This window comes from Ostrinia furnacalis, unplaced genomic scaffold (assembly GCF_004193835.3).
Source record: "Ostrinia furnacalis isolate ACB-3 unplaced genomic scaffold, ASM419383v2 OfSCF1145, whole genome shotgun sequence".
NCBI lineage: Eukaryota > Metazoa > Arthropoda > Insecta > Lepidoptera > Crambidae > Ostrinia > Ostrinia furnacalis.
In genome coordinates this window covers 158,333-176,441 of record NW_021131384.1, presented here as the reverse complement: position 1 = coordinate 176,441, position 18,109 = coordinate 158,333, and the positions used below count along the sequence as shown (strand labels likewise).

At 37.6% G+C, this 18,109-nt stretch overlaps 1 protein-coding gene and 1 long non-coding RNA gene across 3 annotated transcripts; both read left to right on the top strand.

Moving 5' to 3' along the window:
- The first annotated feature begins 1,215 nt into the window (after positions 1-1,215).
- CoRest (REST corepressor) lies at positions 1,216-16,153 on the top strand. Of its 2 annotated transcripts, none has more exons than XM_028302699.1 (10): positions 1,216-1,457; positions 1,756-1,893; positions 1,980-2,194; positions 2,572-2,751; positions 5,680-5,792; positions 6,228-6,459; positions 6,898-7,051; positions 10,054-10,203; positions 10,651-10,742; positions 12,039-16,153. In XM_028302699.1, the coding sequence occupies exons 1-10, from the start codon at positions 1,352-1,354 to the stop codon at positions 12,129-12,131; spliced, it is 1,473 nt and encodes a 490-aa protein (XP_028158500.1). In that variant the 5' UTR covers positions 1,216-1,351; the 3' UTR covers positions 12,132-16,153. The 2 variants fall into 2 exon arrangements, with proteins under 2 accessions (XP_028158500.1, XP_028158499.1); XM_028302698.1 differs by having other exon boundaries at positions 1,352-1,457; positions 1,741-1,893.
- On the top strand, positions 2,863-3,653 carry LOC114351460 (uncharacterized). Its single transcript, XR_003655786.1, has 2 exons — positions 2,863-3,086; positions 3,329-3,653. It is a non-coding gene; the product is annotated as an uncharacterized LOC114351460 (long non-coding RNA).
- Positions 16,154-18,109: the final 1,956 nt, after the last annotated feature.

Genomic DNA, 18,109 nt, shown 5'->3' with positions numbered 1-18,109 from the left:
ACAATTTAGTTGAATGTTGAAATGTTTTTGTTGATTGTGTAGGGCAAAACACGCGTGGAGACCCGGCTTTAAGTTATCAACATCATTTCAGTCATAGGCCGTCCACAACTGAACACAGAGGCCTCCTCCAATGAATGATTTCCTTCCATAATGACCGGCTGGTACATTACATTTAAACAGTTACAAAAATTGCCAGTTTCTATTGGCGCGATTAAATAGGTACCTATCACAGCCTGTACATGGTTCGAAGGCAATAAATTCATTTTTTATTTATATTTATTAACAAGATCAAGTGAATGGAGGTTTTGTTTTAACTTTTAACCATAGTTTTAACTAACATTTTTATCTTTTGTTTGATGTACAAGAGGATTAACTTTAATTTGGTATGGATTGTAAATGCTTAGGATAGGTATAAAGCTTGTGGGATTAAGTAAATTGGACCTTGGTCCCCGAGCACAACACCCGCTCGGAAGGAAGCACTAACATCTAGCCTAAGCATCTAGCTTCCTTATTGTGGTTGAGCTGGTACCTATATTAAATACCTATTGAGGAAAAAAGGAAAGACATTTAAATGAATTTGCATGATTTATTAAAAAACAAAAAGGTGTAAGTATCGTCACAAATAATTTTATTAACAATAAAATCAATTTTAGCGCTCTTTTCATCAGTAAAAAAGGACGCGGACGCTTGTATTTTCTTTCTCGTTCTTGCATCACTGCAGCCATCCACCACAGAATTAACGCCATCTGTTTCTTTAAAAAGTAACTTTTTTAAGATTACTCTAAACTAAGTTCAAAATTAAAAAGGAATTGGACAATTTAATGCAATTTTTTTAGATTGATAATAAATCGTATCTCATGAGTTTTTTTTAACCACTTTATCAACCCATTTAATAAAATTGTCTTTGTAGTTTCATAGGAAACATGTATGAAATTATTACTCAAAGTATTTCTTAGCGTCTATACTCATTAAGTTGCCATTTCAAAAAAATACGAATTTTTGGAATAAACCTTTTTATTTCTAATAATTGCATCTTTTTGCGAATCTAAAATAATTACAAAGGTTTTAAATATTATTTACTGTCTTCAAATAAGTGAAACATAATATTATAATGGACTAAAAGGTATTTGTGATAAAAGTGAATGCTTGAGTACAGACGTTTAGTAATATTCCTGTTACACACAATGTCTGGTTTGTCAGATTATTGATGCGGTGGTTTGAATCACGTTTGAATTTTAGTGCGGAGCTTCGCATTTCCCTATTATTTAATGTCCGTAACCGTGTTATTATTTAAATGAATTTGTGTGTTGTGTAGTTTAGTAGGTAACGAAGTGCTATCTAGTGCGTAATCATGGTTTTGGCCGAGAGGAGTAATGATGTTCGGAACGGGAAGCGGTCAAGGGGGCCAAGCCCCAATGGCCATGGAAGTCCAGACTCCAGTTCTGAGGATGAGAATGGTATGCAGATTTTTTTATCCGTATCAGCATTGAGAGATAGTCAATTTCAAAGTAGATGGTTTTAGCTGACTCAGTCAAATCCATATGATACGAGTTTCGTCACTAAATCCAGGTGCTTTAGAAAAAGACCAGAAAGATAGGGTGCTTTTGTGTTACTAATATCGTTAAGCCTGGGGTAATTTGTTCATACCAGCCATCTCACATGCTTATTTTTGTGCTTTTCATCATCCGCCTTCATGCTGCGCTCATCTCATCACCGCCAATGTAACTCGCCACCAAGCAGTAGTACCCTTTGCAGCCGAGAAGATTAGAGTGGGTAGGGACTACCAGGCCGTCTGCCCTGAGCTGGAGCCGGTAGAGCAGAGGAGGCCTGAGTTGATATCAGACCGGGCTCTGCTGGTGTGGTCTCCTACTGCTGATATTTCAGACAACAAATGTAAGTAATCTATTGCCACTAAATAATATACATTTTTCATTGATTACCTGATCATCTGATAATCTGACATTGTAATATTGTTTTAGTGGATGAGTACATAACAACTGCTAAGGAAAAATATGGTTACAATGGTGAACAGGCTCTTGGTATGTTATTTTGGCACAAACATGACCTCAACCGAGCATCTATGGACCTGGCAAATTTCACTCCATTCCCCGATGAGTGGACAGTTGAAGATAAGGTGCTCTTTGAACAGGCCTTTCAGTTCCATGGGAAGAGCTTTCACAGGATACGGCAAATGGTAAATTCACAATTTATTTTGACCTTCATTTTGTGTTCCTTTCCATCTCATTAAATAATATACATTGTTTTTTATTTTATCCTAGTCTACAAAATATACTAGAAGTAGCTTCATCCATTATCAAATCATTGTCTTTCAATGTAATTAAATTGTCTACTGTTCAATGATATTTTAATACCAGAGACTGAAAGTGGACAGTAATTGAAATATATCAGAAGCAATTTACTTATGATAATGACTATTGTTAATTAGTGTCATTATAACTTAATTAGCTGAATGCTGATAAATTGTGGTCTTTATTAATCCACCTACCTAATGAACATTTATTTTGATTTTATTTAAAATTGAGTATTCTAAAATATTTTTTTTTCTGACAGTTGCCTGACAAGTCGATAGCATCCTTAGTAAAATACTACTATTCATGGAAGAAGACACGAGCCCGCACGTCCTTGATGGATGTGGTGGGTGAGGGTCGCAATGCCACCAGCTCGGCCACCGGCAAGTCAGCCGGCTCCGAGCCTGGAGGCTCAGATAAGGAGTCAGACAATGATGAGAAGGTATGTAATCTTATAAATTCATCTGTAACGCTTCCATTGTAAATTTTGTCTAACAGAATATAATTTTGCTTATTATTTTGTTTCCTCGTGTGCAGTCCCACATTTGACAGTAGGAATACATAATGTAGGGTCAAGGAGGCAACAGTGACTCGGTCGGCTACAGTGGCTCAGTCATGTTTCGACCTGAAGGCATAGGAATATATATTTGTCTCTTTTACCGATTCAAAGGTCTTTGTACCCGAACACGTTTAAACCAGTTTGCTCGCCGGTCAAGTGCCGTGCGGAAGGGTGAGGGAATGTTTTTTGTTTTCGCGCCCTCTAAATTACATTCTAAGGTGAGTTTCGATTGTTTTCATATCTTTGTTTGTTGCTATAGGTAATAGCCGTTATATTTATCGGATAGTAGGTCTTGTATCAATTGTCTTTAATCCGAATTTTGACTAATTTGTTTTACATCTTGGTTTTTTTGATCAAATATTTACAAAATGGCGTAGAAGTACACAGTGACTCAATTTTAATACTTTATACGAATTCAATATTTTATAACTGTAAATCGAATTTTGTTTTTTATTCACAGAATGCCACGGAAAAAAACCGACAGAAAAATAGGGAAAAAATAAATAACGAAGAGATTGAGATGACTTAAGATCTTATAGGTAGCAATAAAAGTACTAAGAGTCGTGTTGAATTGTTGATTATAATAAGAATAGCTTGTGCAGTTTTGTTATTATTTCTAATAAAAAACTACGCGGAATGGGCATTTTCTTTTCATATAAATACTGCCTTACCACGTTAATACTGTGTACCACGGTAGTGAGTCAGTGTGTACACCTAGTAGTCCACAGTGGCTCAATTATCATTTTTTTGTTTTAGGTTCCTAATTTGACATAAGTAGTAAATAATGTAGAATCATGAGTGCTCAGTTACAGTTCAATAGTGTATCTAAAATGTGAGCAAATTTTAGGCCAATATTAAAGCGATATCTATTTTTATTAAGCTTCGAAAAAAAAGTGAGTCACTGTTGCCTCCCTGACCCTACTTGATGATACTGTATCTGGATTGTCCAACTACAATTATTTGAGAGTACTTCATCTTTACTCATATGAGGCACAATAGTTAGTAAATAGAAATGCAGAGGAGACTTCCAAATTGTCCTGATTCTTCATATTGCGATTCACTTATGTATTATCTGACTAAATTTTCAATACCAAAGCTCTGCATTTAGATGTTCACAAATCGAAGGCAATACAGAGGTTCTATGGGAACTGTAAATAATGAGCTGAAAATGTTGTGGGGCGCTTTGTTTATCTGTGAGTTATGACGTGTATTGGCTATGGCAGAAGTGGACTTACCACCGGGGTATAGTCCGCGGCAGCGCGCCGGCTGAGGCGGGCGCCGTGGCGCTGCGTGCGGCGTGCCAGGCCCCGCAGGTGCGTGTCCCCACGAGAATTCACAAGAGAGTACTAGGGTTGCCAGATGCCCGGGAAATCCGGGATTGTCCCGGAATTTTGCGTCTTGTCCCGTGTCCAGTAATTAGACATTACTGTCCCGGATTTCCGAAAACCTAATAGTTTTGTGTCAAAATAAACTAATAATAATATGTAATAACAAATGACACGGCTGGCCTGCCTGTGAGTCCTATTATGTACGTTGACGTACATTACTTATTTAATAAAAGTGTGTATTTGAAAATAAATGGCATTTTTCTTTTGAAATACAAATTAAATCATTTGAGAAACCAAGATATTTTTACTATGGCCAAGTCCCAACACCATTGTCCTAGTAGGATTGTCCCGGATTTGGTAAGTTTCCATCTGGCAACCCTACGTGGTACCCGTGTACAGTGTCTTCTTTCACTCTCTCACTATGTCTGTTTGATCGGTGTGTTGTCATCCATACTTGATGTTTATCGGATATGTTTACCCTGTCTCATTCGCCTGTTGCGGTTGTCCTGAAACCCTGTAATGTGTGTCATGCCATTGTCGTTGCACTCCATTACATGTTTTTTTATCATGCAATTTTTATTTTGTGGTGACACACGCTTTGATTTTTTCAAATTCATTTCATTACGGTTACGATGAAAATTTTCTTTTAGCTAATTTAGTTAAAATGTTATTGTCATAGCTGCTCATTTATTCAGTTTCAATATTGTCATCACTCGGCGGTATACTTGGCTGCTTATTGACATTGCTTTTTATTTTTAGTTGACTGCTCTGCATTTTTATCTACAAACTAAGGCTGTTCTGCTCATGACATGCAACATTCATATTTAAATGACTAATTGACGGTTCATCAAGTCTGTGTATCATTCAATACCTTCTCCTTTTTCATTAACACTGTTCATCATTATGTTCCGAAACTTGTCACATTTTATTTATGCAATACTATTAAAAAATGTTACTGAAGAAGGAGATTTCATTTCAAACTTAGTTATCAATCTAAATTAATATTATTCCTAATTAACGTATGTATGTGTTGCACTATATGTTAACTTTAAGATTAGAGTCCCGCCAACCCAATCCCGCTTTATCCTAACGTGTCCCCGCATGCTTCCTTTAATAGCCCCAGATAGAAGGAAAATTCACTAGTGAGTCTTATGTGTGCAGAATATGATTAATATTCTAATGGGTTTTTTAAAAGAAGTGTGTGAGGAGTGTACGTGTTAGTCCGTCCCAGTATATGTACTAGGTGTTTCCATGGGCGTACCCAGCTTCTGGCCTAGAGGGAGGGGGCAAGCCACACCCAGCATCTGGGCTTTGGGGGCAAATCAGATTTTAGATGGGATCGTTTGACTTGGCTCTTTCAAAGCGACACTAGCGCTTTTAGGAGAGTTGATACCCTTTCTGCCAGATTTCCAGGGGGGGGTGCCGCCCTCCCCGCCCCCCCGGGTCCGCCCATGGTGCGTCAGTAACTGTTGTTGGGTGGTAGGGCGCGGCGGGCGGCGACGCGGGCAAGTGGTGCACCGTGTGCGGCATTCTCTGCTCGCAGACCACGGCCCACCACGCGCACAAGCTCTGCCAGGCATGCCTCGTGCACGCCAGGTCGGTAATCCACCAACTAATTACCATAACATTTCGCATTCAATTGCATGTTTTGAAAAGTAAACTAGAGCGTGAAGGGCTGCCATCTGGCCTGGCTCTCCGGATTTCGTGTTGCTCCGGCGAGTTTTAGAGTTTCTGTAGTGTAGATTCAGCTTCGTTGATCAGATGAGACAGTAGGGGATCGGACATCACCAGTCAATTGAGTTTCTTTATAGTTTGTATAGAACATATTTCATTTCGCTTGTAGGTTCTGTTTTTAACTGACCGAATGATCATCAATTTCTAATCGAATACAGTAGATAGCGAAAATAAGCCATATTACATAGTGAATTTAAGGAATGATCAGTGAACAGTGTCCGGTCCCCTCCTGCATCTGGATTGCGAGTGCGATGGCAGCCCTGCCTGGATGGTTGTTGACCTGCGGTCCTGTGACAGGCGCACGGGCACGATGCGGCCGCTGTGCGGGCCGGCCGGGCGGCGCGGACCCGGCTCTAAACAGCAGCGGTTCAAGCACCGCCTGCCGCGCGGCATTTACATCAATCACGACGATCTCGTCGCCATGGCCACCGGCCCGCAGCCCGGCGACGCGCCGCAGCCCGGCCTAGTCAATCAGGGCGAAGCGATGCTTAAAGCGATGGACAGGGAAATTATATCGCTCAAGAGACAAGTAAGAGGCCACCTGCTATGTAGCCCATATTCTCACCCTTACGTTGACGCCGCGACGGACTTTGCTCCGGTCTGAGTGGGAGTGGCTGTGTGATGTAATGTGAGAATGTGAACGATCGCCCTCATAGCATAGACGTAGATTCAGCTGACGATACTGCATTTTATTAGGCGGTATCATCAATATTCTGCACACATAGTTACTAGTTGTCCAGTTTCTGATGAGTATTTTTATTTAAATATGCTTTCACATTTTTATTTATTTGCAATGCTATGCGATCCCCGTGAACCTGCATTTGCATATTTGTTTCCTTGGATAATCCAGATATGCACAAATCACTTCCTTTTAGTTAAATGTTAAAGTACATGACTGCAGACTATTTTACGGTTGTTTTTATTGGTCTTTTTTAGTTGGGGTGCTTAGTAGTGTGTTTTTGTGTAGGTGCAGCAAAACAAACAGCAGTTGAGCGCGATGAAGCGTAAAGTGGGCGACGCGGGCGTGGACGAGCTGAGGCCCGGGGAGCCCCCGGCTAAGATTAACTCTCGCTGGACTAACGACGAGCTGCTCATGGCCGTCACAGCTGTGAGGAAATACGGTGAGTCACCGAATATTGTTTTGGCTAGATAGTTCAAACAACTGACGCCTTGATTTGGTTGTTGTTTATTGGATCTGTATTTTATTTTAGAGGTGTGTTAACGCAGTAACGTTACATAATATTAATTTTTATTATGCAATCATAAATAATAATCTATCTATCTATCTATACAGGGTGTTTCTTGTAAGGTGTCAAGCCGAAGGCAGGTGATAGGTGAGGACTAGACCTATCGATTTCACCCCCATGTATGTTCTACGATTTTTCATAGTTTAGAAGTTATCGTTAATTTTGAGATTTTTTCAAATTTTATGACCTAGTGGTTTCATTTTTTTTATCTTTTTTTTGGGTTGACTTTTCTCAGATTTCTTTTTTTTTACAGATTCCCTATTAGTTGCAGATATTTGAAAAAAATAATCACCTTCCTATCTTTGATGAAAGATACAAAATTTTCGCTAGAAACATAAAAAATATGCTTTGAGCAGAACATTCTAAAATTTTCAACTGATATGTATGAGAAAAAAAAAATGTTTCCATAGGTCCAAAATAATTTTAAAAACTGCGCAGTTTCCTAAACTTTCATAATAACACAAAAAAACATGTACTTAATAGAACATAACGTAAACTTAGGGGATTGCAAATATTACTTAGTCCTAAGAAAGTCAAAAACATGTAACGGAATCTCCGACTTACCACTTTAGTGGAGCGATTACAGAAAATAATGGCCTATTAAGTACATGTTTTTTTGTGTTATTATGAAAGTTTAGGAAACTGCGCAGTTTTTAAAATTATTTTGGACCTATGGAAATTCTTTTTTTTTCTCATATATTTCAGTTGAAAATTTTAGAATGTTCTGCTAAAAGCATATTTTTTATGTTTCTAGCAAAAATTTTGTATCTTGCATCAAAGATAGGAAGGTGATTATTTTTTTCAAATATCTGCAACTAATAAATCTGTCAAAAAAAAGAAATCTGAGAAAAGTCAACCCAAAAAAAAGATTAAAAAAAAATTAAGCCACTAGGTCATGAAATTTGAAAATATCACAAAATTAACGATAACTTCTAAACTACGAAAAATCGTAGAACATACATGGGGGTAAAATCGATAGGTCTAGTCCTCACTTATCACCTGCCTTCGGCTTGACACCTTACAGGAAACACCCTGTATAAATAAAAATGAATTAATGTTCGTTAGTCTGATTAAAACTCGAGAACTTCTGGGCCGATTGAGCTGATTTTGGTTTCAAAATGTTTGTCTTAGTCCAGGGTAGGTCTAAACGGTGAGCAAATACGCGCGCGATATTGTTTTTCTGTGACAGACAAAATTCCACGCGGGCGAAGCCGCGGGCGGAAAGCTAGTAATGAATAAATATCTTTGGACCATTTCACACGACGCTATCTAGTAGAGATGAGTAGTATTTACTAGAACAGATCCACACACTAGGTATTTTACAGTACTAGGCGGCACCTATTCCAATTTTTTAAATACTTGATCCACCTAGTATTTTATAAATTACACGATTTCCGACCCTATCATCAAAGTAATAGAGTTAATTATTGCGTAATCCGTAGTCGTGTATTACGCGCACCTAGTAATTCTCGCTAAGCTTATATGTGCGAACGTAGAGATTCACTCCGTCTCTGCAAACGCACACAAACGTAGTCAAACCAAATTCATGTAAATAAGAAAAAATATGTAAATATTTTTATGAAATTGATATCTTTTAAATACGCCAAGTTTTAAGTTGACAGCCCTAAGCCTGTTGAAGTATGAAGGGAGGAATTATTATTCAATTTCAAATTGCATTATTCATACTACGGTTGTATCTTAAAAAAAAAATGTATTTTAAAGTCATTTTACGTGGATAAGTCCGCACTAGTCGCGTCAAGTATGCTAAATTACTACGTACTAGGTGGAATAGGTATTTGGATCGAGTATTAATCAATACTAGGAATAGGTGCACCTAGTATCTTTACCCAGTATAACCCATCTCTACTATCTAGCCCCAAAGTAAGCAATTAATATGCTTGTGTTATTAAACTTGAATGTAAAAGTTTTGAATTAAACTCGCATTGTTATCACCGTACGGGGCGTGCGTCGGCCCCACAATGCTATTCACCGCATGTTTTACATGCGTCGCATCTTTCTTAAAGCATGCGCAGTTGATATTGAGGCACCTCGCCTATGTTACAATACCTACAATGGGTTTTTTTTGTACTATACGATACGCCTGTGAATAATAAATAAATAAATAAATAAATTCTTTATTGAATAACTTATTTGACAGTTTAAACTTTAGGCTAATCTTATGCTACAAAAGGTAAAATTATACGTGTGCCTGAACTAGGAAATGTTATCCTGTATCTCAGGCGAAATAAAGGCTTAACGATACTTTATTTAACTATCATTAGCAAAATACATATTATACATAAACAAACCACTTACATACAAATTATGTTTATACTAAAAAATTAAAATCTATACACATTAAGCAAAATCTAAGAATTAAAATCAGTTATTATGGTTACATTGTGCTACTTAATATTGCTTACTTAGCGTTTTCTATTACATACGGCGTATATAACATTTAAATTGTGACATATTTCGTCAAGTGCCAATGTTAAAAATTATTGTCATTATCATTCAGTCAGTCCACTGCTGGATGTAGACCTCCTCTAAGGAGCATTAAATATAATAATTTTCCGCTTTTTTCATGCCACTAGTAGCAGCTCTTTTATTCAATAAAATAGCTGGTACTGGTATTAGTTCTGGATTTTATTCCTTAAGGTAGCCTTTCGAACTAAGCGTCACAGACGCAGCGTCTTTAGTTTTGGTCTTAAAGGTAGCCTTTCGAAGCGAGTTAGTGACGCGGCGTTGGTGGCACAAGACCAAAGCTAAAGACGCTGCGTCTGTGACGCTTAGTTCGAAAGGCTACCTAAAGGAATGAGTTCCCTACGCTCGTCTAGAGTCGGTGGACCATCATTACAGCCACATTGACCTTCCAGGCAAAGACTTCCAAGCGATCGCCGAGACGCTGGGCACGAAGACGGAGGCGCACGTGCGGTCGTTCTTCATCTCGTACCGGCGCCGCTACAACCTGGACGCCGTCCTGCGCGAACACGAGGCCGACCGCCCGCAGCACCACATCTTGCAGGGTGAGTCATGCTGACGAGTTCATCATCATCATCAACAGCCCTTTACAGTCCACTGCTGGACTATGAGCCTCCTCCACTATACTGGAGGGTTTTGCCATAATGCCCACGCTTGGCAGGCGGGTTGGAGATCGCAGTTTAAAAAGATTGATGTTTGTCAGAGAGCGCTGCTGCCCGTTCTCTGTTTGATGTGTAGCCCCTAAGTCGCCTCTTACGACACCCGCGGGAAGAGTAGGGGTGTGACTGCATTCTACTCTGCCGTCACCACACGGCTGACGAGTTAAAGACGAGGAGTGTAGGAGCGAGAGAAGTGCCAAAAAATCCTCCCTTTTGTCTCTGGTGAATTAGAGAGGGTCCTTGATGATGATAGAGTCACAAATTACAATTAATTCCAAAGTAACATCTTATTTGTAAAAATAACGTGTTAAATAATATCATTATTCTTTGTAGGTACAACAAGCACAGATGCGGCGGAGAACGCGGGAGAAAACAACACCACCAACGGCACCGTCTCGCCGCAGAACACCTCCAAGGATGAGAAGGTATGGCCTCATTTAGTGTGCTTATTAATTGAAACGAAAGAAAAAACATAGTTATTTGGACCAACAACCAAATGAAAACTAAAATTTAATTTAAATCCTGCTGAAAATCAGTGTCGGGACATCCTATAAGGTGTCCCAACTAAAACTGAGCGGGCGCCCTATTAACATGCATTCGTTTCTTTCTTTTTAAATCTGTTGTATTGTTTTTTTTTGTAATGTGTGTTAATAAAGTTATTTATTATTTATTATTATTATTAAAAACTCTGGACGGCACTAAAATGGTCTCCGCGCTCAGAATGACGCAGGGACGCGAATTAGTTAAGGCAATTAGTAAAATGAGGATACTACGGTTGAATTACGGATAATTATAGTAATATTATGTTTAGTGAATGAATGCCATTATGTGTATTTAGTAATTATAATACACTGAAATATTGATTTTATGTTGTTGGACGATTTTAGAGGAAATTGATTGCTAGCAAAGACTTGACGGTAGATTCCCTAGTGTTCGTATAATTGCAGTCTGTCATTGGTTTATAAGATTTACCTTACTAATCACAATAGTGTTAACGATGCTTTATCAATGTGATAACTTCTGTTCTCGCAATCGCATTTTAAGCGCAATGTTTTACAGTAATATCGCGTTCACGGCAATATGGCGATCATTCTCGTCTAGACCATTTAGCCGTTTTATTGAAACCTGTTTAAATAATCTAAAGTATCGGTGAGACAGGTTAGAGTCGAGGCTTGAACCTAAGACCTTTCACTTGCTGCGCGAAACTTTCACTTTCTGAGCTACGGATTTGGTTAATTTGTAAACATTTTCAAGTGATTTACACTCTTTCATCCAGCGACTTCATTAATGAAAAATATGAAATTCAAATCCTATTGAAGTTGACTTCCGCAAGCGTCACCGCTGTGTAAATATTTCAGAAGTTAGCTTGCTACAGCCATTTACACAGTGGTAAACAGCTTGCAAAAGTCAGACTGTGCAAGTTTTATTGCTAGTCTAAACCTTGCATAAGATATGAGCTACAAACAGCTAGTTTTTTTCAGCCGAATGACGTCCACTGCTGGACAAAGGTCTCCCCCAAGGATTTCCACAGCTCAAATAACTAAAACCCGTATTCACAAATGATGCTTGCTTAAGTGAAGCAACAAATTGAACGCACAGCGTTGAATACAGTTCTGTGATTGGTTCGTGTGTGACCCTGTGCGCGCATTGTGAGACCTCATAGTAATGTTTGTGAATACGGGCGTGTAAATCAAGTCTTTAATTGTTGTTTTGTTGATCAGACGGAGGTGGACAGCGAAGGCGTCCCGATCGGCGCGCCGGGCGAGCAGGGCGGGCCGCCCACCACGCCGCCCAAGCACAAACCGCCCAAGTGATGCGCCCCGGCCGATGCCACATAAATACACTATTTTTTTAATCCTTTAACTTCGCATCTATTCACACTGAAGCTGACGATATCGACCTGGCTGTTAAGGCCCGTATTAGAAACGGTACCTCAATAAAAATGTGTGTAGATTCATACTTATCAGTCGTTTCATGGTACGGCGGATCTTACAGTCAGATTGGTATGGTCGTTAAGCTCAATTCTGAGATTCTCTAAAACTTTAGGGCATCTTCTTTGTTGAATAACAAATAGGCATTTATCAATTGTTATTGTTTAACTATGTGTTAACAAGAAGTAGAAAAAATCTCAGAATTAAGCTTATTCACGTGTGAATTGCATGCAATATAAAATTTAATCTAAATATTCAAATATAAATATTAATCTTTGACTAAAGGAATAGGTAGCGTCATATCTGATGCCAGTTGTAGCTGCTAATTCGTCTGTGAGTATACCAGTCGCAACACCGCAGTAACAGGCCTAAAGGCAGGCTCGTTGCACGAACGCTCTGCTGTTTGTCGCTACATCCTTGTGTCAAAACACGCCGAGAGTCCGTAGGCTAAGTAACATTCGAATTTCATTAAATGTCACAAATCTAACCAACATTAAATTATGAATTTCTCCCACAGATTCTGAAATTTAGAGTAAGCCACAAAATCAATTGAAAAAATTAATTTTGTAGCGGTTATCTTATCTTATAGCGTTAGCATAAACGTTAATTATTGAGAGCCAACCACATGATTTTTCGATAGTCTGTTTACCAATTCGCCATCGAATGTTACTTCGCCGGGACCGTTGAAACGTATTTTGACACAGTAGCTGTATAATGTAATCCAAACATAGTCATATCGACGTAACTACCAAGTTTTTTAAACTTATCATTTTTGGTTCTTGATGCGGCCATGTTTGAAGATTCCGTGATCCTGCATACGCTTCATCCATTTTTGCATGGACGGATGTAAAGCGTACAAACTTTATTATTTGACATTTACAATACAATAATGACAGTATATTTAGATAATTAGGATTCGCCATTTCGTGCATTGTTTTCCGCATCCGTGTAAAACCCTACCATGGTACCGAGTTCTGACTTCAAAGTAGCACCTTAAATATTTAATTACATTTTTACATGCCGTGACGTAATTACGTACATTTATAAATGTATCTATCTGCCATAAGGTCCATCTTTTTAATGTCATCTATCTGATGATAGTGGCTACAATAATTAGCCATTTCATTAAATTTTTGACGCCCATGTAAACTGAAAAATTGCATCTAAAGTTTATCATTGGTTGTCTTCACGAACGTATCTTAGCGATGAGCCAAAGCAGGTCAGTTCGTGCATTGATGCCTCTATTCGTAACACTGTAAACACGTTTTTTCTTATGAAGTTTAGTGTAAGTCATCTTCACACAGAATCACAAATATATTTTGTGCACAAAAGAACTGTATTAATGTTATGACCAAGTGTCGTATCTAAAGCAATAAGAATAACTAATGAGACTATTTTAAAGTTAAGCCTTTGTGCTGGCAATAAACATGTTCTACCAGTCCTTGTTTAATGTGCCTATCTTATGGTCACCAAAATTAAATTAAAAGGAGTTCCGATTCTAGTTTTATTAATTATTCTTATGGCAACACTCACGTTTTATAGCTAAGTATTTTTATATTATCACTGGAACTTATTTGTCGTTCATAGTCTTTATCAAAACACGTTTTGTGTATGGCCATTAGTGAAAAAAATCGCAATAATATTATAATTAAAAATTAATGAATGGTGCAAGTAATTTTTATATCAGGCAGCGGCTATATGAGATTTAATGACAGTATACGCTTTAGAGAAACATCATATTTATTATGGACCTACTTGTATATAACTGTAGAGATAAGATATTTTTCCGTGTCTCTGGAACGTAAATTACTATTTCTAATTAATATAGGAAATTAGAATAGAGCATTTTCTTTCGGTTTGTTTGGTCCGTACGCATTCGGGCGACGGTTTTTGAATGTCTATACGATCTCTTCGAAGTTATATGTGCGTGTGAGTCTTTTAAAATACGACGAAATATGTTATTCACTTGCCTTAAGTAATTTTACTTATATGTACTCGCATGCGGAACTAACTATGCAAATATAGATGTATTCAATGTATCGCAGAATACGCAGTGTTATTACAAAATAGTTTTGTATCAAAAAAAGCGTAGGACTTAAATATGTAGCTAAGGGTTTTCTTGTAGACTTCTTGTGTATCTATAAGCGTACTATCGAGCCTTGAATTATGTCCATTTCTAGGTTATCTTCGGAGCTAACAATGAATTAGATTAGGTATTATTTTACTCGACGATACTCGAACGGTTAAGTCGCATTTATGATAGTCTCAAAGTTATGGAATTCATTATGGTAGTAAAGTGGATGTAGCATAGTGTATAGAGCGTGTGGTTCACACATCCTATGAGAAAAACTCAAGTTTTACTACTATATTAATTTTTATAATTGATAGCAGAATGATATAGAAGGGTAATGAATATTATTGATATTGACGATATTTTTGTACACATAAAAGACATCTCAATACATACACGATAGTGTGCTCGCTTTTATAGTTAATGCATTATTTCTAAGTATTAACAATTTATTATAATTTTTAGTAGTTAGTTTTCATTTCTTTTAGTGTAAAGGATTTTAATATTGATCATAATAGCATAATTTTGTACTAGTTTTAATGCAATGTACATCACGAGATGAGACACACAGGCTGTTTAGTGTTGGACAGAACACAATGTTACCGTTACACATTTTGTTTCTCTAATAAATAAAACATAGGCATACTTCGTTTAATATAGAATTCTGATTCACTTTGGTTTTGACAACCAGCTTAGCATAATTATAGTTAGGTTATTATGAGTGTTACTTTTTCATAATGATTTCCACATAATAGTGTTTTTATAGATTTCAATAGTGGTACCTAGTTAATTTGATTTCAAAATTGTGTATATTTAGATTTCATTTAATTATTATGTATTCGTAATAATACCAGGTGATAAAACCGCCATTAATTCAAAAAGAAAAACGCGTAGGTGTTTCAACAACAAGATATTTTTTTACAATAAATCAACATCCGCCTAAAATTGACGTAAGCAATACGAGTGTCTGTTTATGTTGAATTAGTTGTAATTGACCAGAACAAAAATTACTTCTCGCATTGTAATTTTTGTGTCCTAATGTAAGTTTATGGGTCGTGGGTTTTATTATTTTATTCTTAGTAATGAATTTGTTTAATATTTAAGTTGTAGCACAAGAAACGAAAAGTAAGTATAGTTCAAAGTGTTTCAATGCTCATTATGCTTTGCTTTCAATGAAAAATATGTAGATGATATTGCAGTATTTATATTTGGCAAAAGCATTTATTCGAAATCAGGCGGGCCATTATAATTTATAAATATTTTGTCTTGAATTATGTAATTAACAATGTTCAGATGTTCCTAGTTCTAAAGAAAAGCTTTTTATAATCAAATCTAGAACATACACACGTGCATTGTTATCTAAACGTGACAGATCATGCTCACCTATCACCTAATTAAATAAACTAAGATATATCTTGGCATTGTAAAAATTTTATGTTAACTGAGCTTTTATAAAACATCATTTCTGTGCGTAACATATTTTTTTCTTGGTATTTCTCTTACTGTTCAAGTATTGTCTCTCCTAACATTTCAATTCCTGTGGCATACAAACTAATCACTCCCAAAGAGAATCCACAATGAAGTCATCTTATTTATTGATGCTAATTAGACCTAGTAGGAATATTGTTACAGAATTTAAATTATTTTCTATTAGATTTTATTGTGTTCTGTATATTAAGGGTAAAGATCAGTTAATGAAGTTTTTTATGATTAAGTAAAGCTCAAACAGTACCTATGTTGTTTATGCCGTAGAGCGTGGCACTGTGACGATTTCAACCGAAATTTTGGGAGTTTTGATTTTAAGAATAATAATAAAGATAAGGATATATATAAATTATCACCGTTTTATTTACATCCTTTACCCTTTATGCATATCTTTAGTCTTAGTAAATAAAAGTCTCACCTGTCCCAAAAAGTCTCTGTATATGACGCCATTAGAGTACAAGTTGGTGGAACGGACACCTATCAATGTGTGTGCTGAAGCCGTTAAATAAAACAAATGAAAGTAGCATTCGGCGTTTACCCGTGGTCCCCCCAACATGTCCCCCTGGTGGGTCCACGGGTAATTTTTTTTACCCGTTGTCCCACCTTTCTGAACAGTTTTTGCCAGTGGGTCTACGGGTAATTTATTTTAACCATAGTCCCACCGCACAGTGGTAAACGTTGCATGTAACCTCATATTCTTGAAATCGATAAAATAAAATAGAAAGTCTACTCTATTCTTTTTTACATCAATTTTAATTAAAAAAATAATTGGAAATAAAATAAAATAAATTTTCTTCTTGGAATAAAATTGAAAGTAAAGGATGATGGGCACAAATGTATGGAAAGTGGTACTCGCTCCAATAGCCATAACCAATATATATTTCAAAAGGCCTTTAGATGTAGGAAAATGTCTGCTACTATGGGACCAGTTCTAATTAATAATTATAGATTTTTTTATAATTATACCTAGGTGACATGCAACGTTTACCACTGTGCGGTGGGACTATGGTTAAAATAAATTACCCGTAGACCCACTGGCAAAAATTGTTCAGAACGGTGGGACAACGGGTAAAAAAAATTACCCGTGGACCCACCAGGGGGACATGTTGGGGGGGACCACGGGTAAACGCCGGTAGCATTATGAAGATGCTTTTTGCGGGGTAATGAATACTTTTTATTGTCACGCCATTATTTCTTCTTATTTTGCTTATGGCTAGATTGACATTAAAAAAAGTCCGCGTTTTAATATCTGTCGCAATATTTGTCAAACCTCTGATCTTGTCAGTGTTTGTTTATTATTTTCTGATAAATAGAAAACAGGTATGGTGTCCCGTATATTACGACCTATCGCCTTAGGGCGGCTGCGTTTGGCTCACGTGGACGATGCGCCAGTGATCATGAACCTGGTCACGGAATCCATGTCTAAGAACTTCAGGATTGATGATGATACAGACATCGTGTACTTGATGTGAGTAGATTCTTGTTGTAAGCTTATAATGTACCTACCTATACGACACAGCTAACAGGGTAGGATGTATGGCTTTTGTTATTTACCTACCAACTATGTATTCTAAATTGTAGTGCTGAATTTCTTACGCTGCTTCTCAGCACTGGCCTACATTGATTGCCCCAAGCCACCTCCCGAGATTCGGCCAGTTATAACCGTTAGGCCGGCAATACACGAACCGCTCGAGGAGTTGCAACTGATTCGGGCGGTCGACAGCACGGTGAATTTTCATCGTGCGGTCAAGCAGTCGCCAGCCATACACTGACTGCTCGAGCTGTCGACAGCTCTCGCGAAGTTACCTCCGCCCACTTTCTTCATTCCACGGCGCGCGCGCTTGTGATTTGTGAAGCAGTTAATACCAACTGATCGAGCAGTTATCACTGGCAGCTTCAAGCTGTTGACTCTTGACTACAAGAGTGGTCCGTGTATGTTGATCACTGACTAACTGCTCAAGCTGTCCGTGTATGGCGGGCCTTACAGGTTGGAATGGGCATGTGCAGGTGGAGGGATGCTCCAAGCTTCATCTTCTTTACAAACCATTTCAGACAAAACTGCGTGCTATGCATATGCCAACTGGACATCAACGATTCCATAGTGGGATTTTTAGCAGCAAAAGACTACCCTCTACTTCCGTCGGTACACCCCAGGGCCTGGGAAGAGTATATTTGGACTAAATATAAGTAAATTGTTTTATTCCTTAAAAAAATGTAATTGAAATAAGTAAGACAGTATGAATGAAACTAGTTAATTGTTTACAACTTGAATATATCGCGGTACTTCTTCGATACAGTGATTAAG